General features: G+C 46.1%; 1 protein-coding gene across 3 annotated transcripts in view; it reads right to left on the bottom strand.

Annotated features, from left to right (window-relative positions):
* Positions 1-5,010: 5,010 nt before the first annotated feature.
* The window catches only part of LOC143281326 (actin-related protein 2/3 complex subunit 1A-like), a 28,136-nt gene continuing 15,630 nt past the window's right edge, over positions 5,011-17,516 (bottom strand). For 2 of the 3 annotated variants that reach the window (XM_076586518.1, XM_076586528.1), the window contains exons 9-14: positions 17,297-17,372; positions 16,306-16,412; positions 14,765-14,857; positions 7,057-7,146; positions 5,903-5,993; positions 5,011-5,553 (exon numbers count right to left, since the gene is read on the bottom strand). In XM_076586518.1, coding sequence (XP_076442633.1) covers positions 5,515-5,553; positions 5,903-5,993; positions 7,057-7,146; positions 14,765-14,857; positions 16,306-16,412; positions 17,297-17,372 — 496 coding nt within the window. In that variant the 3' untranslated portion in view covers positions 5,011-5,514. The remainder of the gene's footprint in view (positions 5,554-5,902; positions 5,994-7,056; positions 7,147-14,764; positions 14,858-16,305; positions 16,413-17,296; positions 17,373-17,516) is intronic. The other variant, XM_076586536.1, reaches the window with a different exon arrangement.

Here is a 17,516-nt window from a genome sequence, read left to right as displayed (position 1 = left end):
GGCGGGATCGGGAAGTAAGGAAAGGCATAAGCGGTCAGCTTGCTCCAGTCCAGAGAAAAAAAAACATTCGCTGCCCAAGATTCCGTGTTTGAAACCAGTGTGACAGGAATCAGGGGTCCTCGACAGACCTGTGGTAAAGAGAACCCCCTTCTGTGGAGACCATAATGCCACACCTCTTGCAGGCTGTCCTTGTGTAGGGTCCACCAAGTGGAGGATGCTCTTGAACCTGCTGCGAGCGCCTGCCTTGGTTGGAGTGGAGACAAGCCCAGCGAACTGCTGCAAGTTCCAGAAGAGTGAAGTTTCACCTGGCTCCCGTGACAACCCAATCATGGCTGCAAGGAGTGAGCCTGAGTGGGCTCCCCATTACTCGCGAGGATGCATCGTGAAGAGTGCCCCTTGAAGTATGGGGTCAGTGGGACCCCCTGAGCCAGAAATGGGAGGGAGGGTAGATAAGTTATTGCTGATGTATTTCCAGGAACCAATCTCCAAGATGTGCATGACCCTGGGCTAAGCCCTCTGAGACCAGCCTTGTCTGTGTGTACCGTAAACTGAACACTGAAACCCTTGACCGACCGTTATGGATCGTACGGCAAGTATCGTCCCTAAGAAGTTGGAGAACTGGTTTAGGGAGAGAGCGCAATTTCCCTTTTGTTGCGACAATCCCTGTTGTGTGCACAGCTCCCGAAATCTGGATGTGTGAATTGTACACAGGGCCTGCAACTGTGCCAAGTGGAGTCAGGTGAATAGGTACCTACCTGGAGGAACTGAACTCTGAACTGAACCTGGAAACCCCTGCCAGCCCCACCATCGGCTGAAAATGGGGTGCACCGGAGTGACCACATGGGAGGGCAGAGAACTGGGTTACCCAATCCCTCCACATGAACCTCAGGTACTTGTAGGATTTCGGATGAATGAGGATCTGGACACACACAACCTGCAGGTTGAAAGCAGTGGCACATCGCACTGCTGAATGGTCTCTCAAATGCGTGTCTGAGAGCCCATAAGAATCTGGCCCTGTTGAGGGGGACAAATCCAGAATTGGTCACCACCCTCTCGGGACCTTTGGAATCACCAGCAGGCGTCTCTAAAACCCCGGGGCCCCAGTTTGGTGTCTGAGGTCACGCCTTTAAGAAGCTGTGAGATATTCCCATTGTCAAAATGCTGTCATGCTCCTCTAACTTCGGTACATAAGGAAGAGGAGTGGGTGAATCTTGTGCCTGAAACAGCAAGCACCCCAAATCTAGCCCCAACATATCCTAGTCGTCGAGTCCCACTTCGTGCAACTGTTGTGCATGGAAGAGAAGCCCTACTTGCCAGGGCTGAGCGACTGGAGGGTCTGAAATGTGTCTGAGTCATCAGGGGTGTAAACTGGCCCCCTATCTGTGCAGGGGACAAAGACCCCAGAGGGAGTGTTGCTGGGTGGGAATTGAACATGGGACAGCCTTTTCTTCTCCTGGGTTGTTAAATAGATGATGGCGCCCCTTCTGGCAAGCACGGAGTTGATGTGCTGGCTGGTAGTAGCGTCTGCCTTTACTGTCAGGCGTGCAGCCACTCTCACCCAAAGTAGTCAGCCGTGGATGGCTGAAGAGTTAATGAGGTTCAGGAGAAGATAACTCCAAACCTCGCAGGAGTCCACGCTCATCCCACACGTGACTGGCACTGTGAGGGAAAGCGGCCAAGGCATAACGCCGAGGTAACATGTAGCAGGCAACGACCAACCTATTTTTCCCCCTCAGCCAGCCGTCATGTACAAAAGGATGGCCAAGGTAGGGGAGGGAAGGCTTTGTGGGGCAAGCCCCCTGTCCCACCCAAGAGGTCAGCACACTATAGAGGCTGTGTGAACGGGGGTGAACAAGGACCCAACCGCACCCATGGAAGAGTCCTTTCCATTTGTCTTGTTTTCTCTGTCTAACGAGGCACTTCCCCGATGGACAGACCCCAGGGACTGACAAGGACTCCCTACTGGACAGGGCTAGAGAAAAATTACCCGTCACTGAGGGCAGGTTTAATCAGCCACCTCAGTGCCGTCTGTGGAAACTTACGGCAATAAGTGGTCCTGGGGGTGGTGCTGTGGTGCCAAAGAAGGGTTAATGGTGACAGTGTGGTGTGAAGGGCAGATTCCGAAGGCTGATGGTGGAGTGACCCATGTGGGCACGGTCAGCCCCAGTGCCGCCAGGAAGGAACTGGGTTCAGCCTGATCAGAAAGGTGAACATGGACTTGACCTGTCACCCAGGAGAGGGTAGGAAAAATTGTCTATATTCTCCCACTCTTCAGAACATCGGTTCAAAATAGACACTCCCAGACCATATTGGGCAGGGTCCCCTCACACCTGGATATACCCAAGGGGGTCTCCAGATTTGGGTGTGCAGCCCCGTGGGAAGGAGAGTGAGCCAATCAAAGTTGCCTGCTGATTATCCCGTTCATGTCTGCTGCAGGGCTAGAGCCCATGGACCGCAGGTCCAGCAACGCCCACGAGTGTTGTGCCAATCTCGACACTGTGTGCCTCCTCAGATGGTTAGGAAGGGACCCATGCATGCACAGAGGGCATGAACATCCATCAATCTCCCCAATACAGGAATGAGTGGTAAAAAGAAGCCGCAAGCTTCACCGACCTTGTCTTGGTGACCCAGAAGCCGTCAGTCCCTAGAGGGAGACACTAGAGACCCTGGACCCCATGTAAGGGGACCCCAAGGGAAAGGGTCCCAGAGGGGGTGTGCAGGTGACCATGGAGACTGCCCTGACCAAAGAGTAGGTGTTCACAGCTAAACCCTAAGAGGTGCGTGGCAGAGTTCAGGAGGGAGAGGATGAGGGTTTCTAACAAGGCCTTGTAGCAGCCAAGCATGCATCTGCAAACGGGAGAACCCATGTGTCCCGGGACCTGAGATAGTCTCCTGTAAGAGCACTATCCCAACCTCACAGGTTCGGCAATCGCCGGAATGATTAGCGACGCTCCGCGATGGGGACAAGTTATTCCCAAGTATTGTGGCGAGTTCGAAAGTGGAAGAAAGTCAGGACCGGTCAGCAATGACCAAAGGAGAGCAGAGAGCAAGACGAAGTTCACAAAACAAAACATCGAATAAAATGTCATAAACAGACGCAAACGATGAAAGATATATGAATCCAGAGATGAAAACGTCCTGGAAAGCCGCAACAAAAAACAAACATGCATGAAAATAACATAAGGTTGGCAAAAACTGAGAAAATCGAAAATGCCACTTATCTGAAAAATGCTGGCCATTGAGAATGATAGGCCTGGTTTGCATCAGTTTGACATGGTACAGTATATGACACCAAAATTCATTTCTTTACATGTATCAAGCCCCCCACCCCTCTCCCCTCCGACCCCCCCACACCCCTTCCCTCTTGTGGGACTAAGGTTTTTACACATCCTCTGATTTCTTCGGAAACGTTTTTAACAGAAAAAAGAAAAAAAAGAGCATCTAATCATTCAGATGAGATGATGAACCGAGATCCTGTGTGCAGCACACACTTGGTGCACCAAGAAAGAAAGAAATGGCAATGCAAGTGTTGTCCTATGGCAAAAGTCAGTAGAATAAACCTACTCTTCATTTATTTACTTATAGTCTGTTCATTTAACATGATGATATTAGACTGAAGAAATCACTATGATAGGTAACAACATACATGCATTGAAGGCCTGACTAAGGATGTTGGTTTATGCTGCTGTCAGGCATCTGTCTGGCAGATGTGTAGCATATATGGATGTCAGAAAGTAGTGACACTTCCTTGAGAAACTGAAACTAAAATACACCCAGGTCCTTTTCCCAAGAATACACACAAGATTTGACATTTGCCAAACAGCCAATATTCGACAGGGGAAAACAGCAGGCATCCTTCAGTCTTGGGAGACTATGGAGTTGTGCTCTGGGTGATGGCATCAGTTGTGGCTTGACAGGCCTGCTCCACAATAGCAGTCTCTCCCATACTTTGCACAGGTGAAGCCTGATGATGGCCAATTATGTGGCCTTTCATGCCCTGCTCTCAAGGTGACCTCAGTTTTCACAGGTGAAGCCTGATGATGGTCAATCATGTGGCCTTTCATGTCCTGCTCTCATGGTGACCTGTTTTTATAGGTGAAGTCTGATGATGGTCAATTTTGTGGCCTTTCATGCCCTGCTCTCATGGTGACCTCAGTTTTCATTCCCCTTGGTGCAAGTCTTGTCAAGGTCTTCAGTGTCGGCAGATCCTTGGGCACTGTCATTGGAGGGACATGTTAGCAGTCTCCACTCTGGGGGGAACGTTCACCAAGTCTGGCTCCATGACCAAGCGATCATTGTCATCAGTAGGGGGCTTAGTAGGCAGTGTCCTGTGTATATTAAGTCCGAACAGCACTAATGAACACTGTCAAAGTGACTTAGCAGCAGTGGAGGGTCTCCTCTGGTGTGTGACCTTCTAGGGACCTAACTTTGATAGTTTTCTGTGGACTGCTGGTGCTCAGACTGTGATGGATGAACTTGGGTATGGCCATGTATGGGGAAATCAGAATGAGCGGCATGGGAGTAATGCCACCGAAACAGTGCAGATGACGGGATGGTGAAACAGTACCAAAAAAAAAAGGAAAGATTTTTTTTTTTTTTTTTTTTTAGTATGATACTGGTCCATCTGTCAGACATTGGCCTTTCTTCACTGCTGTTTCGCCATGGACTGTTGGGCAAGTGTCTCTTTGAACTTGTACAGGTCTTTCTTCACTGAGTCCAGAATGATCATTTGGAGGCAACAGTTTCCCATGTATGAGTTGACACCTGGGGTCTTCAGGTCTCTTTTGCAGACATATGTAGCACTGTTGGTGTCTGCCTGTAGGGCACCATCCCAACTCTCCCTGCAGCAGGTCCCTGGACATTCTGACTGTGGTCCATTCCCACAACATGTCCAATCCACCGCACAATGGACACAAACTAACACAGCACATGCACAATATATCAACAGCCATCACATGTTAATACATACACACTCACACATCATGCACTTGTACTCTTCTCATACAGCCACAGAGTTCAAATGACTTTATTGACAAACTCTTCCATCTTTTTCTATCAAAATCTTGGATGTTTAAATCCAACACTGGACAAAATAGAGAACTGCTGAAGCAAACAAAGCCAGATCGGTCACTCCCTTCAACACTGAATACACAAACTATAAAAGTGCTACAATCAGTAATCGGTCACTCCATTCAACATTGAATACACAAACTATAAAAGTGTCACAATCAGTAAACTGATCAATGTTGACTGTTAAACACAACCTGATCCTGAAAAGTCACAATATCCATATTAAACAAAAATACACACCTGTACAAAGCACAGAAACGTCTGTATACACATTGCTAAAAACAGGGCAACTTTGTTGTGTAACCAATGTCATTCAAAGAAAATCAGAAGCAATCAAATAACCCAAGGGAAAAAAAGTGTTAATGACAGTCATGAGTGAACCCTCACAAGGCCAGTCAGCTTGCTGTCAAACTGAGGCTGAAAGACGTCAGCACCAGTCCTGAGTTAGGAGATCTTCAGTGCCTGGATGCTCCTCTCCAGAGTCTGAAACACAACACAAAACCCAGGTAACATGCCAAAAATACAAAGCCACTTAAAAGCATCAAATATATCTTTTTATTTGATTTTCATTATGAAAATCACACACATTGTTATTACACAATTTCTGTGTGATTATGTTTGTGTTGAAATTTCTTTTTTTTCGATCTTCTTTCTTTCCTTTTTTTTTTTTTTTTTTAAATCCTCTAGCAAAATGCTGATGAAATGGTCATCATCAGAGGCATGTCCTATACTTCTGGGCATGACTGTACCTGTGGGACATGACTGTACTGTACCTGTGCACAATGTTCTTTTCTAGACAATGACAACACTGAACACAATGGTAACAACTCACGTTCAGATCCCAGATAATGATGTTTCCATCCACACCTGACGTGGAGATACGTCTGCACTGCTCCTTGGGGCCCTCAAACACCGACACTTGTCTGCACACACACACGCCACACCTCAAACACTAACACTTGTCTGCGCACACACACACACACACACCACACCTCAAACACCGACACTTGTCTGCACACACACACACCACACCTCAAACACCGACACTTGTCTGCACAACACACACACACCACACCTCAAACACTGACACTTGTCTGCACACACACACACCACACCTCAAACACTGACACTTGTCTGCACACACACACACACACACCACACCTCAAACACCGACACTTGTCTGCACAACACACACACACACACACACCAGAACTCATACACCAACACTTGTCTGCACACACACACCACACCTCATACACCGACACTTGTCTGCACACAAACACACCACACCTTGAACACCGACACTTGTCTGCACACACACACACACACACACACACCACACCTCAAATACTGACAATTGTCTGCACACACACACACACCTCAAACACTGACGATTGTCTGCAAACACACACACACACACCACACCTCAAACACCGACACTTGTCTGCACACACATCACACCTCTAACACCAACACTTGTCTGCACACACACACACACACAACACCACACCTCAAACTCCAACACTTGTATGTACACACACACACACACACACCACACCTCAAACTCCGAAACACGTTGGCACACACACACACATACTTAAAATTTACAAAATGGTGTTTTGATGAAGACTGTATACAGCACACACACTTATGTGATGGTGTTTTGATGACGACTGTATACAGCACACACACTTATCACATGGTGTTTTGATGAAGACTGTATACAGCACACACTCTTATGTCATGGTGTTTTAATGACAACTGCGTACAGCACACATCCACACACACACACACACGTGATGGTGTTTTGATGACAACTGTGTACAGCACACACACTTACAGTTACATGATGGTACTTTGATGAAGGCTGTAAACAGCATACACACTTATGTCATGGTGTTTTAATGACGACTCTGTACAGCACACACACACTTACATGATGGTGTTTTGATGACGATTGTATACAGCACACACACACACACTTACGTGATGGTGTTTTGATGCTGGGTCTTGAGCTCTGATGAAACATCTCCAGAAGAGGCCTTTTTGTCCAGGTCTTTGAAGCGGTTCATGGCACTGCAATCACCCACCACACTCAGTGCTCTTGTTTCTGTTCCGTCTCACCCTCCTTTGCTTTCTACAGAACGTTTTCTTCATGTTCATTATCTGTTTATTATTATCAAGAAATGGAGAAAAAAATAATAAAGAATATAATATAATATATTCTTTGTCATGCCTGTATGACACAAAATTCCTGATAATTTTAAGATTATTTTTTGCCTCAAAATGTCTTTAAAGATTTTCCCACCTTCTATTTGTTATATGTTGTTATTGTTTTAAAGATAAAGCCAATTTGTTATAACAAAACCAAACCTTGAAAACCCCCAAACAAAAATTTAAAAAATTGAATAATTAAGTATTCAGCACTGTTCACAAATGAAACTGGACCCCCTCTTTCCCTACCCTTTCTTTGTTTCAAAGTTCTCTATTTTTCATATAATCCCCATTAACAACATCAAAAAAAGATAAAGGGCCAGTCACAGATGAAATGGCCACTGTCGAATATCACAGAACTATGCATCTTCTTCTTCTCATTCATGAGAGAACTATGTATCAAAAAGGATACACTTGCACACAATCTTTTAAACACATGCGTTCATTTGCCTTTGCAGAACACACACACACACAAATATCTACAAAACCCACAAAACATGCCATTCTCAAAAACAAAAGTTAGAACAATCAGAGCAGCATGTGTTTCAAGTGCACACACAAACACACCACACACACACAATCCTCTGATTACACTAACTTGCTTTTATTGTTCCAAATTCTTGTTTTATCAACATGCTTTGTGCTGTAACATTCTCCATGAAAAAAACAATGGACTGACAACACTGCAGAAAGTACGGGGAAATTATCTGCAATGACTATGGTTTCGACACACCATGGACAGATCATCTGCAGAGACTACGGTTTTGACACATGATGGACAGATCATCTGCAGAGACTATGGTTTTGACACATGATGGACAGATCATCTGCAGACACTACAGTTTTGACACATGATGGACAGATCATCTGCAGAGACTACGGTTTTGACACATGATGGACAGATCATCAGCAGTGACTACGGTTTTGAGACACCATGGACAGATCATCAGCAGTGACTACGGTTTTGACACACCATGGACAGATCATCTGCAGAGACTACGGTTTTGACACGCTATGGACAGATCATCTGCAGAGACTACGATTTTGACACACTATGGACAGATCATCTGCACAGATCATCTGCAGAGACTACAGTTTTGACACACTATGGACAGATCATCTGCAGAGACTACAGTTTTGACACATGATGGACAGATCATCTGCAGAGACTACGGTTTTGACACACCATGGACATATCATCTGCAGAGACTATGGTTTTGACACACCATGGACAGATCATCTGCAGAGACTACAGTTTTGACACATGATGGACAGATCATCTGCAGAGACTACGGTTTTGACACCCGATGGACAGATCATCTGCAGAGACTACAGATCATTTGCACTACAGATCATCTGCAGAGACTACGTTTTTGACACATGATGGACAGATCATCTGCTGAGACTACATTTTTGACACATGACGGACAGATCATATGTAGGTAGTACGGTTTTGACACACATTGGACAGATCATCTGTGGAGACTACGTTTTTGACACATGATGGACAAAGGTGGAGGAATCTGGTGACCAGTTCTATGCAGCATCCCACTGTCACTTCGCAGTTGGTGGAGGAATCTGGTGACCAGTTCTATGCAGCACCCCACTGTCACTTCACTGTTCAGGGAGAGGGAGATAAAGCACACAGCATCTCAGTTACCCAGTCAAGCTTACATCCAGAAAAGAATGCCAGTGCTGATGGACCGGGTAGGCCTTCAAACAGCATAGTGTGTCTCTAGAAATTTCATGATGGACTCTGAATGGACTAGTTGTGAATGGTTAAATCAGAACTGGAAAAGTTCACTTTTTTCAAATAAAGAATCACTGGCTAAAATCAGTGAAACAAGATGGGGGAAAGTCTGCTGGGCTTCCCTACCTCCAAGTACCAGATGTGAATGAACAAGTGCTACATATTCTTCCCTACCACCAAGTACCAGAGGTGAATAAACAGGTGCTACATATTCTACCCTACCACCAAGTACCAGAGGTGAATGAAAAAGTGCTACATATTTTCTTCACTGGGAAAATACTTTGTTCATGGGAAAAAATACATAAACTGTTAGTGTATTGTATTGTGTTGTATGATTCTTTTTTGTCACAACAGAATTCTCTGTGTGAAATGCGGGCTGACCTCCCCAGGGAGAGCACATCGTCACACTGAGAGCATCACCCATTTTGGGGGGTATTTTTTCCTGCCTGCAATTTTTCATTTCTTTCTCCAATCAAAATGGATTTTTCTACAGAATTTTGCCAGGGACAACCTTTTTGTTGCCATGGGTTCTTTTACTTGCGTTAAGTCCATGCTGCAAATGGCACCTTGGTTTATTTTCTCATCAAAATGACTAGTGTCCAGACCACCATTCACAGTCTAGTAGAGGGAGAGAAAATACTAACGACTGTGCAGTGATTCGAGCCAGTGTGCTCAGATTCTCTCGCTTCCAAGGCGGGTGCGTTACCTCTAGGCCATCACTCCACAGTGTAGTGTTAGGTAACTCTATCCTGCACTAAAATTGATCAGACAGGACGATGTGGCATATTTCAAGTTAAATGAGTCGACATGTTAAACTAACCATTCATGCACTGATGTTACTGGAACAAATGACTGAACACATCTAAAGCCAATCATGCACTGCTGGAACGAATGGATGCACATCTCTAAGTTAACACTCTGGGCAACAGGACTGCATCACAGCTGCACATGCATGGAGCAATTTGTCACAACAGACTTCTCTGTGTGAAATTTGGGCTGCTCTCCCCAGGGACAGGGTGTCACTACATGTCACTTCCATCCCCTCCCTCCCTCCCCTGTTGAAATTTGGGCTGCTCTACCCAGGGACAGGGTGTCACTTCATGTTACTTCCACATCCACCAGCCCCCCTTTTCTCCCTGCCTTCAAGTGTATTTGTTTTCCTATCACAGTGGATTTCTCTGCAGAATTTTGCCAGGGAATATCCTTTTGTTACTGCAGGTTCTTTTACTACACATGAGACCTCAGTTTATCGTCTCATTTGAATGAATGGCATCCTGACCAACAGTCAAGGTCCAGGGGAGGGATAGAAAATGTTGGCAAAAGTGTGATTTGATCTTGTGCCCTTTGATTCTCTCGTTTTCTAGCTGGGCAAAGTCTGGCTGAATAACATACCACAATAAACACAATGTTTAGACTTGACTGTTTTGATTCTGCTTCCAAGTGATAAAAAGAACAACTTAAAACTTCATAAATTCCATGACCAGTGATGAAGGCTCAAATCCACAGAAACTCAATCCATTATTGGTAGCTTTGTGCGTTGGAATTTTTCTTCACTTTCTTTTCTTCCAAAATTATTATATTTACTTCCCTTTTTTACCATTATTATCTTTATTATCAAACTGTGTGGCTTTCAGTCTTCTGTTGTGATACAAAAAACAGTTCTGATATTTGAATAACAAACAGTTTTAGGGGTCAACAAAAATGTTCAACTTTAACATGTAACACGGAGCCTTAACCTTCACCGTACTTTGTGGGTCTGACAGACCCATTTTTGCCTTAAAAAATGCCTTTAAAATATATTTGGTGTCCGATTAATTTGAAATTTCATGACTTTTGTTGTCACAACATATACATCATTTTAGTAAATTAATGTACACTTTAACTGATTAGTTAATCAGTTACGTAATTGTGAAAATTTTTACCTGCATTCCTACGTTGTGGGTCTTACAGACCCATACTCCCCAAAGAAGAGAAAACACTAAGTACCCTTATTCGTAATTCGTGGGTCTCTCAGACCCATACTCGCAAAAGAAGGGAACAAACCAATAATCCCTTTGTACTACGTGGAACGAAGTGATTGTGCGTACATGACTGATGACACATAGGCTACCTCACTGCTTCTGTAGTTGGCTGGCACATCGCATCCGGCTCTCACGGAGAACACAACAGTACAGCAGGCTACCGGTGTCATTGCCTCAGGCAAGTTATATTTTGATGATTATCAAGTTTATTAATTGCCATCAAGTTAGCTTGCCATCTGTTCGATACTTTAGGTCGATTCCAACATCGCCATCTCTGAAGGCATCAGTAAGCATTGCAGAGAACATGAGGCTGAACAGCGTTGGAGCCAGGACGCAGCCTTGCTTGACACCATTTGTGACAGCAAAAGGAGCAGATGTTTCGCCATTGTCCTGGACTCGAGCCTGCATGCCTTCATGGAATTGGCTGACCAAGGAAATAATTTCCGAGGGCATCCGTACTTTTTTTTTGTTTTTGTTTTTTTGTTTTGCTGCCCCATCCTCTGCGCCGTTTCAGTGGCATTACTCCCACGCCGCTCATTTAGATTCCCCCATACACGGCCACACCCGGGTTCGTCCGTCGCAGTCCCAGCGTCGGCAGTCCACAGGGAACCATCGATGTTAGGTCGCCTGGAGGCCACACACCAGAGGAGACCCTGCACTGCTGCTGAGTCACTTCAGTGGTGTTCAGTGGTGCCTGTTCTGTTTTAACGTACTTAGGACACCACCTACTAAGCCCCCTACTAACGACAATAATGGCTTAGTCGCGGAGCCAGACTGAGCGAGCGTCTCTCCCAGAGTGGAGACCGCCACCACGTCCCTCAAACAACAGCCCCCCCCCATGAATCTGCCGACACTGACGACATTGACAGGACTCACCCAAAGCACGGAAGTGGAGGGGTATCGAAACTGAGGTCACCATGAGAGCAGGGCATGAAAGGTCACAGACTTTGAGACTATTTTGTTTATATTGATGACGATGAAGGGGGAGGAGGATGACGATGATGATGACGATGTTGCTATGGAGGTCCATTTTGGTTTGGGACTGCGTGACAAGGCTGTACTCTACGCTTCCTGTCATAATGATATCCCGGCGTTAACCAGGCCCGAGAGATACAGACACTTGCAGTGTTGGTCAGGTAATTAGAGCAACACACCCAAAGACGCATCCTTGAAGTGGATGACACTCGACTGTGTGGTCCCAGTCTCCCCATTTAAGCCCACAGCACACTCAACTCTGGGTAGGAGCCGGCCACGGGCCGAAAAACCCACCTCCGCTGGGATTCGAACCCGCGTCCTCCCAGCCGTCAGTCCGCGACGCTAACCACTTCGCCACGGCGGCTGGTAGGGCATCCGTACTTGGCCATGATCTTCCACAGTCCCTCTCTACTCACGGTGTCGAAGGCCTTGGTGAGGTTGACATAGGTGGAGAACAGAGCAGCATTTTGCTCCTGACATTTCTCTTGCAGCTGCCTTGCAGCAAACACCATGTCGGTGGTTCCGCGCTCTTTCCGGAATCCACATTGGCTCTCAGGCAAATGACCTTGGTCAAGGTGTGCTGTGAGGCGGTTTAGTAGGATCCTGGCAAGTATCTTGCCTGCGATGGAGAGCAAGGAAATGCCCCGATGGTTATCACAGGCTTGCCGGTTCCCCTTTCGCTTGTACAAGTGAATGATAGATGCATCTTTGAAATCCTGGGGGATCATCTCTTCTTTCCACATGAGTGAGTACAGCTGATGGAGCTTCTCAGTCAGCACAGTGCCTCCATCGTTGTAGACCTCTGCTGGTATGGAGTCTGAGCCAGGTGCTTTGCCACTGGATAGCAGATGGATTGCTTTCTGGGTCTCAAGAGGTGTTGGCGGATCGTCCAGTGTTTCGTTGATGGGGACGTGTGGGAGACGGTCTATGGCTTCATCATTTATGAAGGAAGGGCGATTTAAGACACTGTTGAAGTGCTCAGCCCAACGTTCGATAATTTTCTCCTTCTCGGTGATCAAGGTATTCCCATCTGCACTGAGGAGGGGGGATGATCCTGAGGATGTGGGGCCGTAGACTTCTTTTAAGGCATCATAGAACCTCTTCATATCGTGCCTGTCAGCATATCCCTGGATCTCATCAGCTTTGTCACTCAGCCACTTATCCTGCATCTGGCGTAACTTTTGCTGAACAGTCCTGCGGATGGCATCGTACGCATCCTTTTTTGATGTGGACTTTGGGTTGCTGAGGTAGGCTTGATGCAGACGGCGTTTCTCATCCAGAAGCTGCTTGATTTCATCACAGTTTTCATCAAACCAGTCTTTGTGCTTTCTGGTCATGGGTCCCAGGGTCTCTGAAGCTGTACTATAGATCAGCTCACGCAGGGTCCTCCAGTCAGACTCCACATTCTGGTTGTCCAGAGAGGCGGATTCCAGACGATCTTCCAGCAGCTCCACAAAGGACTGTTTGATGGTGATGTCTTTCAGCTTAGCGATGTTAAGCCGTTTTGGAGCCTTCTGGCCTTGGGGGCGTCTCTTGGGCTGGATTCGAATATTCAGCTTCGAGACTACAAGGCGATGGTCTGTCCAACACTCGGCGCCGCACATGGTCTTTGTTACACGTACATCTTGCCTATCCCTTTTCCTGACGATGACATATATATATATATGTGTGTGTGTGTGTGTGTGTGTGTGCGTGCGTGCGTGCGTGTGCGTGCGTGTGTGTGTGTGTGTGTGTGTACACCCGCACATTCCAATATTCCGTTGCTCCTACAGTACACATGCAAACACACACATACCTCATCCTCTACACACACACGAACACACACACATGCGCGCGCGCACAGAGCTCTCCTGACGTGTATACTTACACGCTCGCGCACGCACACAAATACACACACACACACACACAAATATATATATATATATATATATATATATATATATATACAGAGGCTGCCACACATACACACACACACACATACAGAGGCTGCCACACACAGACACACACATACAGAGGCTGCTATTGATTGGCCGGAAGAGGGGTGGGAAAAGATCTGATGACAGGAACGTGTTGCTCAGTCTATTGAAGTTGGAAAAGCCCACATTAATTTGTATGGGTCTGTCAGACCCACGATGTATGAATAGGGGGTAAGCTCTGGATTCCTTCTTTAGCGAGTGTGGGTCTGTGAGACCCACAAAATATGGATAAGTGGGAAAATAACCAAGTACGGTGAAGGTTAAGACAGTATGAGCTGTACTGATGTAACACAGAGCCTTGAGACAACAGTATGAGCTGTAATGAACTGTAACACAGAGCCTTGAGACAACAGTATGAGCTGTAATAAACTGTAACACTAAGAGCTTTGAGACATCAGTATGAGCTGTAATAAACAAACACAGACTTGAGACAACAGTATGAGCTGTAATGAACTGTTACGCAGAGCCTTGAGACATTAGCATGGGCTGTAATGAACTGTAATACAGCCTTGAGACAGTGTGAGCTGTAATGAACTGTACCATAGAGCCTTGAGACATTAGTATGGGCTGTAATGAACTGTAACACAGAGCCTTGAAACATTAGTATGGGCTGTAATGAACTGTAACACAGAGCCTTGAGACATTAGTATGGGCTGTAATGAAGAGGGTCAGTCAAACGGGTCAACAAGGGGCAGGGATCATCATGCCACATGCTGCCAACTGCCCAGAAAACACCAAGGCATCAGTGTAATCTCAACTTCATGATGACTTCCATCTCATCCTGCTCCTCGTCCTCTGCCTCTTCCTCACAGCCGTTCTCTGCTTGGGCCCCTGCTTCCGCGCTCACCTGCCTTCACACCCCACACACTGTTCAGTACCTACCCTGCTTCCATGCTCACCTGCCTTCACACCCCACACATTGTTCAGTCACAACCCTGCCTTCACACCCCACACACTGTTCAGTACCTACCCTGCTTCCATGCTCACCTGCCTTCACACCCCACACACTGTTCAGTCCCTACCCTGCCTTCACACCACACACACTGTTCAGTCCCTACCCTGCCTTCACACCACACACACTGTTCAGTCCCTACCCTGCCAGGTGTCAGGATATGTCATCCTTGTCTCAATATGCTCATCTAGTCATTAGGAATTATCACGCACTGAATCAGTGCACTAATTCAACATCTGATTTCACAACAATTACAAGCAATATTGTTGAGACGTAGGTACCATGTTCATATTTTTCCAGTTCTTTTGTATTGTTTCAGTTTGTTGCAGATGTCTGTGTTTATGTCATTATGTGTGTTTTCCACCCTATGGTTCTTCACACATTAGTGCATAAGAAGCGATGCATCTGAAGGAACAGTCAAACTATAACACCACAAACAAACTTATTCCCTGTCATCACAACCAAGATCCCCAGATTCCAACATCTGTGGACAATTCCCCTGCAAAAGAGGAATTCCCAGCATGTTTTGTGGACAGGCAAAAACTAGGTCACAACATGAAGATAGAGAAAAAGACAGGCAAAACTAGGTAACCACGTGAAGACCCAAGGACAGGTCACTACATGAATACACAAGGACAGGTCAGCACATGAAGACCCAAGGACAGGTGAAGGACAGGACACCACATGAAGACACAAGGACAGGTCACCACATGAAGACACAAGGACAGGTGAAGGACAGGTCACTACATGAAGACATAAGGACAGGTCAGCACATGAAGACACAAGGACAGGTCAAGGACAGGACACCACATGAAGACACAAGGACAGGACACCACATGAAGACACAAGGACAGGTCACTACATGAAGACACAAGGACAGGTCAGCACATGAAGACACAAGGACAGGTCACTACATAAAGACACAAGGACAGGTCAGCACATGAAGACACAAGGACAGGTGAAGGACAGGACACCACATGAAGACACAAGGACAGGTCACCACATGAAGACACAAGGACAGGACACCACATGAAGACACAAGGACAGGTCACCACATGAAGACACAAGGACAGGACAACACATAAGACACAAGGACAGGACATGAAGACACAAGGACAGGACACGACATGAAGACACAAGGACAGGTCACTACATGAAGACACAAGGACAGGACATCACATGAAAACACAAGGACAGGTCATTACATGAAGAAACAAGGACAGGACACCACATGAAGACAAAAGGACAGGTCACTACATGAAGACACAAGGACAGGACACCACAAAAAGACACAAGGACAGGTCACCACATGAAAACACATAGAAGAGAACAGAAGCCAAGCCCAACCTGATGGTGCCTGTGGTCTTCTCCTGGGGAATGTCCAGTTTGCTGACCAGGGTCAGACTTCCCTGACCACTGTTGTACGTCAGCAGCATGGGATTGCAGTCATAGCCCTGAAATACAGCATGGGATTGCAGTCATAGCCCTGAAATACAGCATGGGATTGCAGTCATAGCCCTGAAATACAGCATGGAATTGCAATCACAGCCCTGAGAAAACAGCATGGAACTGCAATCACAGCCCTGATTATAGCCCTGAGAAAACAGCAATGGAACTGTACTCATAGCCCTGAGAAAACAGCATGGAACTGCAATCACAGCCCTGATTATAGCCCTGAGAAAACAGCATGGAACTGCAGTCATAGCCCTGAGAAAACAGCATGGAACTGCAGTCATAGCCCTGAGAAAACAGCATGGAACTGCAGTCATAGGCCTGAGAAAACAGCATGGAACTGTAGTCATGGCCCTGAGAAAACAGCATGGAACTGCAGTCATAGGCCTGAGAAAACAGCATGGAACTGCAATCATAGCCCTGTAATACAGCATGGGACTGCAATCATAGCCCTGTAATACAGCATGGGATTACAATCTTAGCTTTGAAAAATATGAAGTATTCAGTCAGTTAAGTGCCTTTCCGCAGAACACAATACCATGCCAAAACAGGGGATCTAACACCTACCACTAAATCAGAATCCAACACTTTATCAATTATGGCACATCACCTTCAAACAAGAAGAAGAAAAAAAATAAGTGTAAAAAGAAAACACATTCGAAAACACACTACAAGACACATACATGTTTGTGCCAACATGCACTCATTCAAGAAATCAATTGTCAGTAAAACTCGTTTTTCACAGGTTCCTTCTTCTTATTTTCAAAAAGAAAACACACACACACACACACACACACAAACACACTATTTAAACACCAGTATGAGACAATGACAAACATAATGAGGAGAGCAGAGGAGCAGAGAAGGGAGGTACTGGTGAACTCACAGCAGCCACCATACTGTTCTCTGTGACCCAGGTGACGCCCATGAACGGCAGGAAAGTCTCTTTGATCACAACCAGCCTGCAATCAACAATGTACATTGATCACAACCAGCCTGCAATCAACAGTGTACACTGATCACAACCACCCTGCAATCAACAGTGTACACTGATCACAACCAGCCTGCAATCAACAGTGTACACTGATCACAACCAGCAATCAACA

Source organism: Babylonia areolata, chromosome 1, assembly GCF_041734735.1.
Source record: "Babylonia areolata isolate BAREFJ2019XMU chromosome 1, ASM4173473v1, whole genome shotgun sequence".
In the NCBI taxonomy this organism is placed as follows: domain Eukaryota; kingdom Metazoa; phylum Mollusca; class Gastropoda; order Neogastropoda; family Buccinidae; genus Babylonia; species Babylonia areolata.
This window is presented reverse-complemented; position numbering and strand designations above follow the sequence as displayed.